Here is a 15,492-nt window from a genome sequence, read left to right on the forward strand (position 1 = left end):
GCCTATTTGGTCTCCAGAAGAGTTAGATACTTGAACAAGAGTGGACAGAGTAAGATACCTAGCTATAGCCAACGGCAGTCACAAACTGTTCTGTGGTTTTAATCTTCCTATCTCTGATTTAGAAGTATGAAGTGATCATATTTAATCTTTCTGCTCCTGCTAAAAAATACTAATGCTATAACATCATTTAGGTTATAGAAAGTTTGTGCTTATAGCCCTTACATTCTTTATGACTGAAATGTGTATCTTTCCTCATGACTGATAATTATCTCCCAATTTGGTCACTTATGCTAACTGCTATTTTATTAAACTTGAAATTTTAGGTTGGGAAGCAAAGGGAAACCACCAGGCATCCCCTTTGTTTCTAGGGAGAAAAGACTAACTTGTCCCATCTGCTCATTTGCTTATGGAACTAAAAGTAAGACTCCCAGTCCTAGGAGTGTTCTGTTCCTGTTGGATGGTTAAGACGTGAAAAGAAGTGAATTAAAAGATGAAAGGGCTTTTAAATAGCCAGCAACTCTCTACCATCTGTTTTGGTAAGAGCTAGCACCTCTTGTTCTCTTTAGACCCTGGAGGGAATAAAACAGAATCAGTGGTTCCAGGATCCTTCAGAGCCAAAAGACTCCAATACCACAGTCTTGACCTTTGCCCTTCCTGCTTCTGAAACTGGAGAATGGCTTCTACCAGCAGCCTAAGGCAGACGTAGGTCATACCTATCCCTAGGCAGTGAGCTGAGCTCCTAGAGACTGAGTTGTGCTGGACCTCAGAATTCTAAGCATTAATGATTCCTTGCTGTTATAATTCTTGCTCATCAGGTTCAACTGCTTTATCCCTCTGAGGTTTGCAAATGAGGATGGAGAAGGCACTGAGAAGTGGACCAGTGAGCTGAGCTCACCCTTTGTATGAGTGGATTTTTGGTTTCTTTTTTTTTTTGAGATGGAGTCTTGCTGTGTCGCCCAGGCTGGGGTACAATGGCGTGATCTCAGCTCACTGCAACCTCCACCTCCTCGGTTCAAGAGATGATCCTGCCTCAGCCTCCTGGGTAGCTGGGATTACAGGCGTGCGCCACCACACCCGGCTAATTTTTCTCTTTTTAGTAGAGACAGGGTTTCACTACGTCAGGCTGGTCTCGAACTCCTGACCTTGTGATCTGCCTGCCTCGGCCTCCCGAAGTGCTGGGATTACAGGTGTGAGCCGCCATGCCTGGCATGAGTGGAATTTTAGTGTTAAATCTCTTCCTGACTCTGGGTTCAGTAGGTCCCTCCTCTTCTGTTACCCTCCTGGTTCTCTCTGCTCACCAACCACCTGTGTGTGCCAAACTAGAAAAAGGAAATAATTTACACCCCTGCCCCAACAGCTCCTTCCCTCCTTCTGGGGGCTTCTGTGTCCACCAAACTTTGGGTCTTAGAACTGTGGCTAGAAGATAAAAGGGAGGAGTTTGAGTCAGAGCCTTTATGTCCCCAAACCCACCCCCCTCTGAGTATTAAACTACAGTGGCATTGTCCCTCAAACTCCCCTCTGCTTTGGCTCCAGAGTCTTCCTCCTCTTCTTTCAGACTGGACAGGGTGGCTGCTGTTATTGGTGAAGATAGGCATCTAGCCAGAGCTGCCCTGACTCCTTTAGTGAGCTGCAGGAACAAAATGGGGGCAGACAGTGAGGGAGGCAAGCGGAGCTGAACCCACCAGAGATGCAGCAGTGAGGTTAAGGCCTTCTTCCAGCTGGAGGCTTTCCTCCCCTCTACTTTAGAGAAAGCTAGCTTGGGCCATGGTACTGAGGGGAACCCCAGTGAGGGCAAAGGCCTGACCTGGCCACAGGACCAATAAAGAATCCTGCCTTTGCCATGGTGAACTCCATCCCACACGACTGGGAATACCTTCTGTTCACTCCCCACCCTACATGTCATCATTTCCATTGCCCTGCCCTCTTCCCTCCCTACCGGCCATCTTCTTGGGCTCAGATACTCACTGGATGATGTCGGCGAAGGCTGATAGCAGGGGCTTGGACTGGTACTCTATGCCATGCTTGGCACACAAGGACTGCACCAGGGGAGCCACTTTGTGGTAATTGTGTCGAGGCATCATGGGAAAAAGACTTCAGGGAGAACGAACAGCAGGGAGTCAGTGGTTCCTGCTTCTCTGCTCCCACCTGTACCCTACACTTATACCCTCCCCAGGACCCTGCTTCCCCAGGCTCCCTACTCACTGGTGCTCAATCTGGAAGTTGAGGTGTCCACTGAACCAGTCATTGAAGGCAGACTTGTGGACATTGCATGTGGCCTGGAGCTGGAGGAAAAGGTCAGGGGAGAGCATGTTGAGTATCAGATGGAAAGGCCAGCCCAGCATTCTACAGGTAAAGCTGGGTGAGGCAGGGACGTGAGACTGTCTTGGTCACTCCCTTCACATGGTAGCAGAACAAGAGCCTCAGGCTAATGAGAAAATGCTGTTTGGGGGACTTTTTGTTTTTGCTATTTTCACCTACCCACCCTTTTCAATAGTTATGTTATGCTCCAGTCTTCTGAGTGACTGTCCCTTACCTGGGTGGAAACCCAGTCCATGTTCCGGTCATGATCAATGTGCATGGGTATATGGTTCATCTGTGTCACCCACACAAACCAGTTGCTTTCCAGGAACCTGTTGAATGTTACACAGACAAAAACAGTATACACAGAGCCCAGAATTCGGATTTCCCCCTCAGATAACTGCTCCAGCCTATCTACTTTCCCAAGCCAACTCCTGAAACACCCACTGTTACCCAAAGCCCCAGCACGGCCCCTAGACCAGACTGGTCACTCCCCAACATTTCTTTCACCAGTCCCTACCCGCCCCCACCAAATACTACCTGACTATGAAGTAAAGGCCCAGGAAGGCTTTCAGTCCCAATAGTGGCACATAAGTGAGGAGTAAGCGGATGTAGAAGGTGATCATCCAGGCCAAGTCCTATAGTGAGGAAAGCAGTGAGCATAACAGTCACGAACAGCTCTTCTCTTCCTGTCACCAGCTCTTTCTTTGTATGGTGCAGCCATTCTCCTGGGTATCCAGACTCAGTCGTCTTCAGCTTCTCAGGGGTCCAATCCTGCAATATCTAGTGCCACTGCTCCTTTCTTCCATTCCCATTGGCACCCCCCAGCTCTTCTTGCTGTCCCCTTCAAAAGTACCAAGGCCTACAAGGTCTCCTTGCCTCTAGCTCTTCCCAGCCAATTTAAATCCTTCAGCATGCTGCCAAATGAATCTTCCAGGACCATGGCTCAGTCCATGCCAGTGCCCTGATGAAATCTCTCATTGCTTTTCTGTACACTGAACCAAGCACCATACTCTTCCCCTGACACTAGTCCTCCACAATATGTCTGGTTGTCAAACTTACCCCTCATTTCCAGCTTTTCTGCTTGAAGTTCATCCCCACTGCCCCACCTCTGCCTGTCAGAAACCCCGCCCAGCCTCAAGGCCAGCTAGAAAAGTGACTTTACAAAGCCAGGTGCAGTCAGGCCCCTTTTGGAGTCCCCAGAACCTATTGCCTGTACCTCTTTTCTGATTTAACAACCACATTCTGCTTCATCAGAAGTTTCCTTGAAAGTAGGTATTATCATTCATCTTGCCCATTCCCAACTCAGCCCCCTGGCATTATGCCCAGTACAAGAACCTCTGGAGACACTGGCTGCATGAAATTGCACATTGGGAATCAGGCTGCCTGCTAAGCTCAAATCATTTTGTCCCACTTAGAGAAGGCAAGGATCTGTGTCTGCTTCTATTAGTTTGCTCTAAATTAGGCCTGGAGTCAGCCTCAGTTTCCCCTGGGGAATCCCTATGCCCTACTCTGGGTGCTGGAGACAAGGATGTGGGCTTCTTGGGTCATGGATACTCACCACCCACTTCTTTCGCTGGATAACAAAATAGAAAACATACCACTGGAAGAAGAAAGGCACCAAGGCTGGGGGCCCAACTGGGGAGGAAACCAAGACAAAGAGGAGGCGTGAGCACAAGATGGTCATGAAAGGGCCAGTTGATGCTGGAGAGATGGCCTCTAGCAGGGGACTGCCTCTTCCGATCATCCCTTCTGTCTCCCCTCCAGCTGCTTGAGTGCTCTGCAATCCACTGGAACCAGCAGGCACCGAAGGTGGGCATAAATCCAAGTATGGGGAGGGCAAAAACTCTTAAGAGGATGCCAGGGAAGGTGAGGGGCGTGAGTGGCACTCTTCAGTGACAGGCAGCCTGGGAACTCAGGCCTCACGCATGGGACTTGCTCTGCTCCCACACCTTTATTATTTTTCATTTTTCTTCACTTCCCTATATACACACTTCATGGATCCCACACCTTTAAAAGGGTGCCAATACTCACTTACCTTGGCCACAGTCCTGTCCCTACAGTCATCTGCCCTTTGTTTCTGGCAGCTCCACCATGCAGGTGAAGGGGCAGGAGCAGGAAAGTGTGTGTGTGTTGGGAAGGACCCTATGGATCCTTCACAGGCTGTGAAGCTCACTTCCTTAGACTAGGGAGATGGGCTTGTGCCACCCCAATCTGAAGCCCTGGAGGTCAGTCGTGGGAAGGAACTGAGGGGTCTCTCTTGAAAGAAAACTGGGAGTTGAAGAAGTGTTGCATTCTACATGCTGCCTCATTTCCTTTTCTGTAGCCCTTCTCTGTGGCACCTGATGCTACCCATAACTCCTAGTATGACAATGACCACCCACGGCTCCTCCATCTTGATGTGCCATGGATTCTAAAATCATTTCTTCCAGAGGTCTCTGCTCTACCCTTCTGCCCCATCCACCTTTCTCTATTAGTGATAGTTGGTGATAGGCAGTTAGGATGAATTCCTTCAAACTAAAATAAGATCAGTGGACTCCTTCCCTTCCTTCTTTAAAAAATTTGAAAATTTAAAGGCGTTTAAAGCTCATTTTAGGCATTATGGAGCAGAGTTGTTGTTTTAAGAAACAGGATCTCACTCCATTGCCCAGGCTGGAGTGCAGTGGCACAATCAGAGCTTACTGCAGCCTCAAACTCCTGGGCTCAAAGGATGCTCCCACGTCAGTTTCCCTAGTAGCTGGGACAGACTTTTAAAGCTGGGAATATATGGAATCATCAGAAAGATCTCTCACTTCTAACAGCAATTCCTGTCTCCTCCAGACCCATCCTTCCAGAACTATCCGTACCTTTGTTCCTCTGGGGGTTGGACTGGGCTCTACCAGGTTACCTTGGCCCATCTTGACAAAGTTTAAGATAAGGTTGAGGGTAAAGCAAAAGGCCTCTCTACACTCCAAACACCCAGCTTCCTAGTGGAAACTGGGGTTGGATGGGAGGAACTAGTTTGCCCCCAACCAAATAACCTTCAGCCAATCATCAGCCTAACTTCACTTCACTCAGTTGAAATGGCAAACTGCTCTCAAGCAGGGAGTAACTGGGGGTGGGGGTGGGGTACTTCCTGTAGCCTCTTTCCTTAAAATACCATAATCTCTTGGAGAGCCACATCCTCCTCATTCCCTCAGCATTCCCTCCTGAGGCAGCTCCCCTGTGTTGGATGGGGACACTCACTCAGGAAGAAGTATTTGTGCTGGTGGTTGTACGGCATGTATTTTTTCTTCTGTTTCCCAAGCTGTGAAGAAAAGCAAACACATGAGCATTCAGAGACCAGTGATTCCTCCCTCTGTGACCTTGACCTTTCCCTGCTTGGAAGTTTAGGCCTCCTCCAGGGCTGACAGTTTGTTGGTGCTATTGGAAAGCTCCAAGAGGCCCAGCCTTACCTGCAGCACATGGAACATGAAGCCCTAGGCTGTAATCTGCAGAGCGTGTCACACCATGGCCTGCAGCTGGATGGCCCATGCTCACATGAGGGATGTGCCCAGCACAGTCTACAGGACCACAGGCCCTCTTGTGTTCATTCTCTTTGTCATAAGGTTTCCAGGCCCCACAACCCTCTCCCCTTTCTCCCATCGTGCTTATTTATTTATTTATTTTTTAGACAGAGTCTCACTCTTGTTGCCCAGGCTCGAGAGCAATGGCACGATCTTGGCTCACCACAACTTCCGCCTCCCTGGGTTCAAGTGATTCTCCTGCCTCAGCCTCCCGAGTAGCTAGGATTACAGGCATTTGCCACCACACCCAGCTAATTTTGTATTTTTAGTAGAGATGGGGTTTCTCCATGTTGTTCAGGCTGGTCTCGAAGTCCTGACCTCAGGTGATCCACCCACCTCGGCCTCCCAAAGTGCTGGGATTACAGGTGTGAGCCACTGTGCCCAGCCGCCATCGTACTTTTTGACATCAGAATGTCCATGGACAACCATATCTGCCCCTATACAGGTTAAATATTCCCTCTATATCCAGCCCCTAACCCTCCCCATCAAAATCTTTTGGTCTCTTGACTTCAACATGGTCTCTTGACTTCAGGGGATTTTATCAAATCCCCTGAAGGCTAGTTTGGCAAATATTTCTGGAAAAGACACCAAGAACAATTTGGCAATCTGAAGGTTCCAGCAGTTTTCCCCAGTAGGTGGTGGTTATTTTTTATAAGCCGAGCTGCTGAAGAGACGGGCTGGGGCCACCATGTCAACCAGCCAGCCTAGAACCCCTGGTGTGGGCTCACAAACCAGACAGCAAAGTTCTGCTGTCTCACTCCATGACTGTCTGTATCGCACTCCAATTAGTTCAGGTAACCAGACAACCACAAGGGTATAAGAGGAGCACTCAACCCCTGAGCAGAGCTCTAGCTCACCCTTCCATGTGTCCACAGTTCATTTATTGAGAGCTTATTCTGTGCAAGGCACTTCAGCTAGATGAAGCATGCTTTCTACATTAACAGATTCAAGTACTTGAGCACCTACTGTGTGCCAAGCTATGTTTTAGATGCTCAGGATACAGAGGTGAACAATATAGACTTCCCACCCTCTTGGAGCTTATAACCTTAGGGGATGAAGCTAGTGATAAATTTGTAAACAGAGACCGGGTGCAGTGGCTCACACCTGTAATCCCAGCACTTTGGGAGGCTGAGGTGGGTGGACTGCATGAGCCCAGAAGTTCGAGACCAGCCTGGGCAACATGGCAAAACCACATCTCTACTAAAAACACAAAAATTAGCTAGGCTTGGTGGCACACACCTGTAGTCCCAGCTAGTCAGGAAGCTGAGGCAGGAGAATCTCTTGAACTTGGGAGGTGGAGGTTGTAGTGAGCTGAGGCCGCACCATTGCACTCCAACCTGGGTGACAGAGCGAGACTCTGTCTCAAAAAAAAAAAAAAAAAAAAAAAAAAAAAAAATTGGGACTCAAAGTAGCCTTTCTTCACCCCTGCCAGCTATGAGGCTGAGGATGGGCTGCCTGTTAGTGAATGCCTGGGCAATAGGCTGCTTGGTTCCATCCCTTTGGGGATGTTGATGCCTGTGCTGACCCCATGACATCCACATCAGTGCCTCTCAAAAATTCCTGGAGGACAAGGAGGGGCAGGGGACACTGACCTAAATAGAACCCTTCTGACCACCAAGGGTCTAAACATAATGGGGCAAGTTATAGGGGTCATAAAGGCATTTGCCATTCAAGGAGGAAGCAATGGATGGGGCTCCTTTCCGTAACAGTTCCACAATAGGAGGCCACCCTGGTGGGGTGGGGCTCTGCCCCACTCATCCCACCAAACAAGGGTGCCCCTCTTTCAATTTTCCCTCAGTTAATGTTGCTGAAGATGGGGTGATTCTCACCACCACATCCAGGTCCTCAGCAAGCCTTGTTTACACTGCCTCCAAAACATATCCCAAATCCATTGGCTTCACCTGCTCCTCCCTGGTCTGGTCTGGACTCGCTCCAGCCTCCTCTCTGAGGTTATATCTGTGATTATACCTACCTTCTATAATTCATCCTCTCCACCTCCAGCCAGAGCAAGCCTTTTAAAGTGCAAAGCAGATTGCTATACCCACCAGAAACCCTCCAGTGACTTCCCATTGCTATTGGAATAAAACCCAAACTTCTTACCACACCATTTCCATGGCTTTCTAAGGCCCTACATGATCTGGCCCCTCCCTAGTTTTCTGGTCTTCTCATTTTCTCATTGCTTACTGTCTCTGAACATCCAGGAGCCTTTGTACTTGACTGTTCTCTCTGTTCCAAATGTTCCTTCCCTGAATTTTTGCAGTGCTGGCCCTTTTCATCATTCAGGTCTCAATTCAGATGTCAGCACCTGAAGGAGGCCATATCTGGTCATGACTACCTCTCAGTTTCTGTCATATTTTACTTTTTTAAATCTGTAAGTCACCTTGAGCTCTGCTTACAATATTTTTTGGTTTTAATCTTTTTTAAAAATTATTATTTTTTTTACACACAGGGTCACGCTGTTATCCAGGCTGGAGTGCAGTGGCGTGATCATACTGCAGCCTTCACCTCCTGGGCTCAAGCGATGCTCCCACCTCAGCCTCCCAAGTAGCTGGGACCACTGGCACGTGCCAGTCGCGTCCCTTCATTCTCTATTTTTTATGTCTGCTGATAGGAATTTCCTGAAAACCCAAGTACCAGGAAGCAGTAAAGGTGGTGGTGTGAGACGGTTCCCCTCCACTTAACCTGCCCGTGTCTTTTTTTAAACCCTCTGTAGTGACAGTAGAAATGCACAAGCCCCATGCTACTGCCCAGCAAATAACCACACTGCCCTTGAAGCAGCCACGGGAGTCAGACGGTGGGCAGGGCTGCTTCATCATCCACACAGTACTGACCGTAATGGTATCGGACATATAACAAGCCCAAGTCCATGCTCATGAGATGGGAAAATAAGAGCATTATGGACAGGTGGGGCATGAGCCTCAAGCTATGAGCTCCTCATGCCTGGCCAGCCAGTGCTGCCAAAGCCCTTTCAAAGTTCTCACGGTGAGATGAGAGCCAGGCTACCTTGGACTCATGCCTAGAACTGAAATGTTTTAACGACAAATTAATTCCTGGCAAGCTGAAACATCATAAAGTGGAGGAGGGGACCTGGAAGAACTCTGCAGCCTAGAGGCTTGGGACAAAGGGCTTTAAATTAACTTTCCAAAGATCTCTGCTGGCCTTTCAGAACCTTCCATTGCCTAATGCTCACTAAAAGTTCACCAGATCTCCACCCCCAGGCATTATTCCTTCAGCGGCTACATTATTTCTGCTTACAATCTCAGATGACAACTCAAACCCAATGCTGACCACCCAGGAAGTCAGGCTGGGGATCAGCAGGGTGAGAAGAAGTACTCAGTGAATGAATGTTCCAGATAACTGGACATCAAAGAAGAGTCAGACAGTCCAACCCTAGACAGAGAAGACTGACAAGAAGGCTACCTAAGTGTGGGAGAGAAATACATAGTGCAAGGGAAATGCTTGCCTGGGACAAGAGTCAAAAAATCACCTCCAGGAGGTGCCATCAGCACCTTCAAGGATAGGCCATCTCATCCTTTGGATGCTTCTGGTCATCCTCTGGATCCTTTGCAAAATGAGGTGCCTTTTATGCAGTAACGGTTTGCTGACTGAACGGTCTAGGGAAGATGGTGATTCCCTTCTGGGCAGCCCCCATTTATTGCCTGTTGCCTTCTAGAACTTCCAAAATCGCAAAAGCCCCAGCTAGCCCAGCTCCAGTGTCTTGCCCACATTGACATTGTGGGCACCTTCCACAACCCCCCTATGTTGGCTGCCTCCTATTCCCCAAGACCTTTCCACTGATACCTCCACTTACCTCTACAGACAGGATCTTCCCCAAGGCAAAGAAGAAGGGATGCATGTTGATGTCTGGGTCTTTGCCGAAGCAGTTGGGCTTGGCATGGTGCTGGAAGTGCATGTGGTTCCACCAACTGGCAGGGACCCCCTACAGAAAAGCAGGGACACGAGTATGAAAACCTTCCCCCAAGGCAGCCCTTCATTGCCTGGAGTTTCAGAGAGCCCCTCCCCATCCCACTGACCTTCAGGTGGCCAATCACAAAATGATGTACCAGATGGTTCCACTTTGAGGTGCTGAAGACCGACAGGTGCCCCAAGTCATGCTGCAGCCAGCCAGCCTGGATCTAGGTGAGAAGAGTCAATGCTGAGAGCAGCCCACCAGACCCAGTGTCCCCTTCACTGACCTCTGTGCCTCCTTCAGCCTTTCCCACTTCCTTCATCTGCTAAGGCCTATGATGCACCTCAGGAGTCAGGAAACATGGGGCCTAGTTCTGCCTCTGCCACTGACTCACACGTGAGTTGGGGCAAATCACCATCCCTTCTCTGTTCTTCAGTTTCGCCAGCTCCAAAGCTCATGACTTTTTTTCTTTTTTTCTTTTTTTTTTTGTTGAGACAGTTTTGTTCTTGTTGCCCAGGCCGGAGTGCAGTGGTGCAGTTTCAGATCACTGCAACCTCCACCTCTTGGATTCAAGTAATTCTCCTGCCTCAGCCTCCCAAGTAGCTGGGATTACAGGTGCCCGTCACCATGCCTGGCTAATTTTTTTGTATTTTTAGTAGAGTTGGGGGTTTCACCATGTTCGCCAGACTGGTCTCGAACTCCCAACCTCAGGTAATCTGCCCACCTCGGCCTCCCAAACTGCTGGGATAACAGGCGTGAGCCACCACACCTGGCCTGTTTTGAGAGCGAGTCCCGCTCTGTTGCCCAGGCTGGAGTGCAGTGGTGCCATCTTGGCTCACTGCAACCTCTGCTTCTCAGGTTCAAGCAATTCTCCTGCCTCGGCCTCCTGTGTAACTGGGATTACAGGCACCCGCCACCACTCCCAACTACTTGTTGTATTTTAATAGAGATGGGGTTTCACCATGTTGGCCAGGTGGTCTCAAACTCCTCACCGCAAATGATCTGCCCGCCTTGGCCTCCCAAGGTACTGGTATTACAGGCGTGAGCCACCGCGCCTTTTTGTATGTTTAGTAGAGGTGGAGTTTCACCACGTTGGCCAGGCTGGTCTTGAACTGGTCTCAAGTGATCCGACCACCTTGGCCTCTGAAAGTGCTGGGATTACAGGCATGAACCACCACGCCCGGCCTGAAGCCCAGGAGCTATGATGGACTGACATCTGGAATACAGAAAGGACTCAAACATGAGCAGAAGGCTTGCCAAATGGGTCCTGACAGTCAAGAATTAGTGCTCAATCATTATTAACATGTTGGGCAATGTCAGTGGTGGGGAGGGAGCCAGGCTTTGCTAAAAAACCAGAAATTTGGTTCTTGGCACAGGTGGGCTGTGGCAGAGGACAAACCATGTAGAAATAAGGGAACCCTCGGAGAAGCAGCTAAAAAGGCAGTGAGAGAAATGAAGATGCCCATGTGGCTAAAGAGCAGACAGGCCAAGACAGTGGAATGCATGTTCCTGCACTCTCCCGCATACCTTCAGATCTACCCTACTTGGAGGGCAGGAATTCTTGGCCTTCCTCAAACACCGAAGGAGCTTTCCCCAGGGATACTGAGTGCACTTGACAAGCCAAAGGCTCTCACCTGAGCTGCAGTGAGCAGCACGGCACAGAGAAGGAAGGGCAAAAAGGATGTCCCAAAGATCCAAAGGGTGAGCCAGGCTGCACCATCCAGCAGCAAGATGTGCAGCAGGTACAGCAGGAAGAACACATGGTTGGCCTTCATGAGCCCCATCTGCTCCACTGTGGCCCGCAGCTCCCGGAACTCATCAGTCAGCTCTTTCTGCAGAAGAGGAGGAGGAGCTGTTATTCTCATCTGCACCCCAACGCTACTGGAGACAAGGGCCCTCTCAGGCTCAAGGACCTCCCACTGAGGTAGCTGTAGGAAGTCCACAGTCCTAGGCAAAGATACCACGACAATGAGGATGACAGAAGGAGGTGCTATGGGATAGTGCCTAAGAGTTCAGAGGACTTAAGTCCTTGCTCTGCCATTTACTAACTGTGTGATCCTTGGCTGTGTTGCTTAACCTCCCTGAGCCTGTTATCTCATCTGTAAATGTGTGAGAGTTATGAGTTTATGCTTGGCGCATAGTAAGTGCTCATACTGATGATGATGATAACGATGGAAGCCATGGTAGTGGCAGCCTTGGGGGAGCCATAGGTTGCAAAGTCATGCTCCCTTGGCCCTGTGACCTCAGGACTATGCAAAAGAAGCAGGGACCTCAAGATTCCCCAGAGCTACTACTGACTATGACTACTATGACTGTGATCCCATCTAGACTGTCCTATCTCCTCTCTGTCCCTCTCAACAACCAAGAGTTGCCACATAGCAAACACAGGGTCTCACATTCTTGGTGGGCTCAAAGCTGGGCTGCTCCGGAGACAGTTCTCCAATCAGGAGAGAGTTCATATACTTCTTCACAAGGCCCTTGTTGCTGTGGAAGGCCACAAAGGGATCCTGCAAGTGCGGGGAGAAGATGAAAGGTGAGGGAGCCAGCCCCCTGGACTCCGGCAGTGTTCACACCAAAGGCCATTCTCCTGCCTGCCAGAAGGCTGTACCCAAGTTGAAGTGAGAGGTGAAGCCAGATGGACTTCCTGGGTCGAGTGGGGACTTGAAGAACTTTTCTGTAGCTAGAGTTTTATAAAATGCACCAATCAGTGCTCTGTAAAAACACACCAATCCATGCTCCATAGCTAGCTAGAGGTTTAGTAAAATGGACCAATCAGTAGGACATGGGCGGGGACAAATAAAGGAATAAAAGCTGCTCCCACCCACCCCCCCCACCCCCAGCAGCGGCAACCTGCTGTGGTCCCCTTCCACGCTGTGGAATCTTTGTTCTTTGCTCTTCACAGTAAATCTTGCTGCTGCTCACTCTTTGGGTCTGTGCCACCTGTAAGAGCAGTAACACTCACCACGAAGGTCTGTGGCTTCATTCTTGAAGTCAGCGAGACCACGAACCCACCCGAAGGAACCAACTCCCGACACAGAAGCACAGGCCATCTCCCTTGGCCCAGCTGCCTTTTGAGGGTGCTCATACCCTTCCCAGGTGTCCACAGTTTAAGATCACCCAGCATCTGCTCTAGTTAGAAGGGTGCATCAAGGAATGGGAAGCACTGGCTGAGGGGGACCACCAAGGAACACCTGCCTGGGCTGGCCTTTCTCCTGGGTGTGTCCACAGAGAGTTTTTGCCCAAGAATTTCGGTATAGGTGAGAAACAGGAGGGATGGGTGGGGCTGTATCGGGAGTTGGTTCCTTCAGGTGGGTTCCTCTCACTGACCAAGAATGAAGCCGTGGACCTTTGCGGTGTTACAGCTCTTAAAGGTGGCACAGACCCAAAGAGTGAGCAGCAGCAAAATTTAGTGTGAAGAACAAAAGAACAAAGCTTCCACGGTGCTGAAGGGGACCCAGCGGGTTGCCGCAGCTGGCCGGGGGGGCCAGCTTTTATTCTCTTAGTTGCCCCTGCCCATGTCCTGCTGATTGGCCCATTTTACAAATCTCTAGCTAGCTACAGAGCGTCGATTGGTGCGATTTTACAGAGCACTGATTGGTGCATTTTACAAACCTCTAGCTAGCTACAGAAAAGTTCTCTAGGTCCCTACTAGACCCAGGAAGTTCGGCTGGTTTCACCTCTCAGGGCTATGAGACTTCCGTCTCTTCTTGCGGGTCTTTTAATAAGTCCCTTTCCTCTCTTAGCTAGAGTTCTCCAAAAACCACAAAGAGAAAGACTGCCCTATGTCCGAACTGGGGCACTTGCATTTCTTCCTTTTCCCTCCACCGTTGTTCTGGGTAGGGCTCCACATTTCCCTAAGCACTGTGGCCACCTCCTGCCCCAAGGCAGCTAATTTGGGTTGTGCAAGGTAAGGTCCATAGCGGTAAGATTCACGTCCACCGGTCAAGCAGCCCCAGGTCCTGTAAGCGATTCAGCGTGTGGGGCGGAGCCGGCGGCCGGTGGCACCACACATCCGGACCAATCGCCGTCCCCGCCGCGGCATCCCGCGCCCCAAATCACACTGCGGGAAGCCCCAGCGTTGGTGCCTGTTTCGTCTGCGCATGCGCTGGCCCACGCCTGCGCCCTCAGCCGCCGTCAGTGTTCCCGAGTGGTCGCTCTGGTTGAGCCGCGCAAGCTCTGGCCTCGCCTTGTAGGCTGGTCGCGTCAGAGGGTGGGGCGGGTCTTCGCCCCGCAGCGTCTAAGCTCTGCTGCGACGTTATGGGCACCCTGGTGACCCGCGGCACACTCTGGGACGCCAGGGTAGTGGATAGGGACAGTGGAGGGCGTCACGCTGCAGGGCACGAGATCAGAAAGGGATGCAAGAGGAGGGGACGCCATTCTGGCCGCCAAGGGGGAAACGTGGTGAAGCGAACGCCCGGACTTTCGAGTTCCCAGGGCTGAGTCCCCAGCACTCCAACCCAGCAGAGGCGCCGGGGCCTTAGCTCTGAGGGCTATGGTCTAGAAAGAGAAGCAGCAGACCCGGGGCTGGGGCGCGCGCCGACCCCACAGTGAGACCAAGGGAAGAAGGGACGGGACCCCGCGAAGGGCCTACGGCCCCAGAGCGTAAACAGCGGCCCGCTCCGCGGAATAGCTGAAGACCTCTCTAGCCTGCGGCTCAGTGGCCTCCCCGGCGAATCGAGGACAGCTCTGGGGGTCCTCGCTAAGTGTATGCCATTCCCAATCCCTTCTGTGCGCCTGCCGACGCTTGCCCTCCCCTAACAGTACTGTCCCTTTCGCGTCCTCCAGTCTTCACACGACGCAGCGGTCCCCAAGGCAGCGGTCTCCCCAAGCTTCCCGTTTCAGCCCCATCCTCGAGAATGGGCTCCTTTCCTGCTCCCTTTCCGCTCCTGCTGGCGAGTGGAGACCCGCATCTAGGTCCAGACGCGGCTGCGCTGCACCTCCTAGCCATCGAGACAGGATATGACTCCCTCCCCTGGCCACTGACTCCCTCCCTCCCCAGGCGGCCTGCATCCTTGCTCTCCTTCCTCCTAGCCCACCCAGCTCGGGGTCCTGTCCTCGCCCGGAGGCCTGAGGCTCGGGGCTGCAGACGGAATGCACGACTGGGCGGCGGGGCCCTTTGTGTGTGCGTGTTGCTGGCCTCCATCCCCACTCCCCAGACTCCACTTCTCAGGGCCTCTCTCCCGCCTTTGCATCCCGCATCCGCAGGACACCCAATCACCGGGCAACAGGTATGTTCAGGCGCCTCCGGGCTTTCCTCCGAATTAGTCGGTGTTTGGCTCGGGGTGCGTAACTCTGTCTCGCCTGCACTCTGCCTCCGGTCCCGCCCTCTCCTGTGCCCCCGCCTGGCTGCGCTCACCGTGGCATCCTGCCCGGCGTAGTGGCTGATGACCCGGGAGCCCCCTGGATGCCGGCGGGTGAACTCGCTGATGTCGTACACCTTACGGTCGATCACTAGCCACCGCTCTTCGCACCCCGAGCGCTGCGCCACCTCGTCCCAGGTGAAGTAGCGCGGGGTAGGTCCCTGAACCGGGGTCTTGGCGGCCACCGGGTCGGGGGCCATGGCTGGCCTGGCGACGTCGGGCGCCGGCTCAGCAGGGGCTGTCAAGCGCGTGCTCGGGGTCCGCGGGCTCCGGGAGTGGGTTTGCTGGCGCGCGCCCAGCGCCAGCCGCTTGCGCGCGGGGTTTTCAGCACCGCGGCGCGGACCTCCGGTCCTCGCAGCGCGCGTTCCCATTGGCCGAG

The 15,492-nt window shown here is 51.7% G+C and overlaps 1 protein-coding gene across 2 annotated transcripts; it reads right to left on the bottom strand.

Moving 5' to 3' along the window:
* Positions 1-1,433: 1,433 nt before the first annotated feature.
* FADS1 (fatty acid desaturase 1) lies at positions 1,434-15,313 on the bottom strand. Of its 2 annotated transcripts, none has more exons than XM_031652725.1 (12): positions 12,604-12,622; positions 12,150-12,260; positions 11,388-11,585; positions 9,878-9,979; positions 9,655-9,783; positions 5,524-5,584; positions 3,860-3,936; positions 2,839-2,936; positions 2,534-2,630; positions 2,203-2,282; positions 1,966-2,091; positions 1,434-1,627 (listed from the first exon to the last, which is right to left on the bottom strand). In XM_031652725.1, exons 2-12 carry the CDS (start codon positions 12,210-12,212, stop codon positions 1,576-1,578), a joined length of 1,083 nt encoding a protein of 360 aa, XP_031508585.1. In that variant the 5' UTR covers positions 12,213-12,260; positions 12,604-12,622; the 3' UTR covers positions 1,434-1,575. The 2 variants fall into 2 exon arrangements, with proteins under 2 accessions (XP_031508585.1, NP_001106097.1); NM_001112627.1 differs by lacking the exon at positions 12,604-12,622 and adding an exon at positions 15,110-15,313 and having other exon boundaries at positions 1,576-1,627.
* Positions 15,314-15,492: the final 179 nt, after the last annotated feature.

This window comes from Papio anubis, chromosome 12 (genome assembly GCF_008728515.1).
Source record: "Papio anubis isolate 15944 chromosome 12, Panubis1.0, whole genome shotgun sequence".
Lineage (NCBI taxonomy): Eukaryota > Metazoa > Chordata > Mammalia > Primates > Cercopithecidae > Papio > Papio anubis.

Bases quoted from the DNA above. Each gene is read 5' to 3' on its own strand.
- FADS1 (NM_001112627.1), bottom strand. From the start codon at position 15,313: ATGGCCCCCGACCCGGTGGCCGCCAAGACCCCGGTTCAGGGACCTACC. The intron at 5,585-9,654 runs GTAAGTGGAGGT...TTTTCTTCACAG, and splicing joins GGAAGATCCTGTCTGTAGAG to CTTGGGAAACAGAAGAAAAA. The intron at 3,937-5,523 runs GTGAGTGTCCCC...TTTCCTCCCCAG, and splicing joins GCACAAATACTTCTTCCTGA to TTGGGCCCCCAGCCTTGGTG.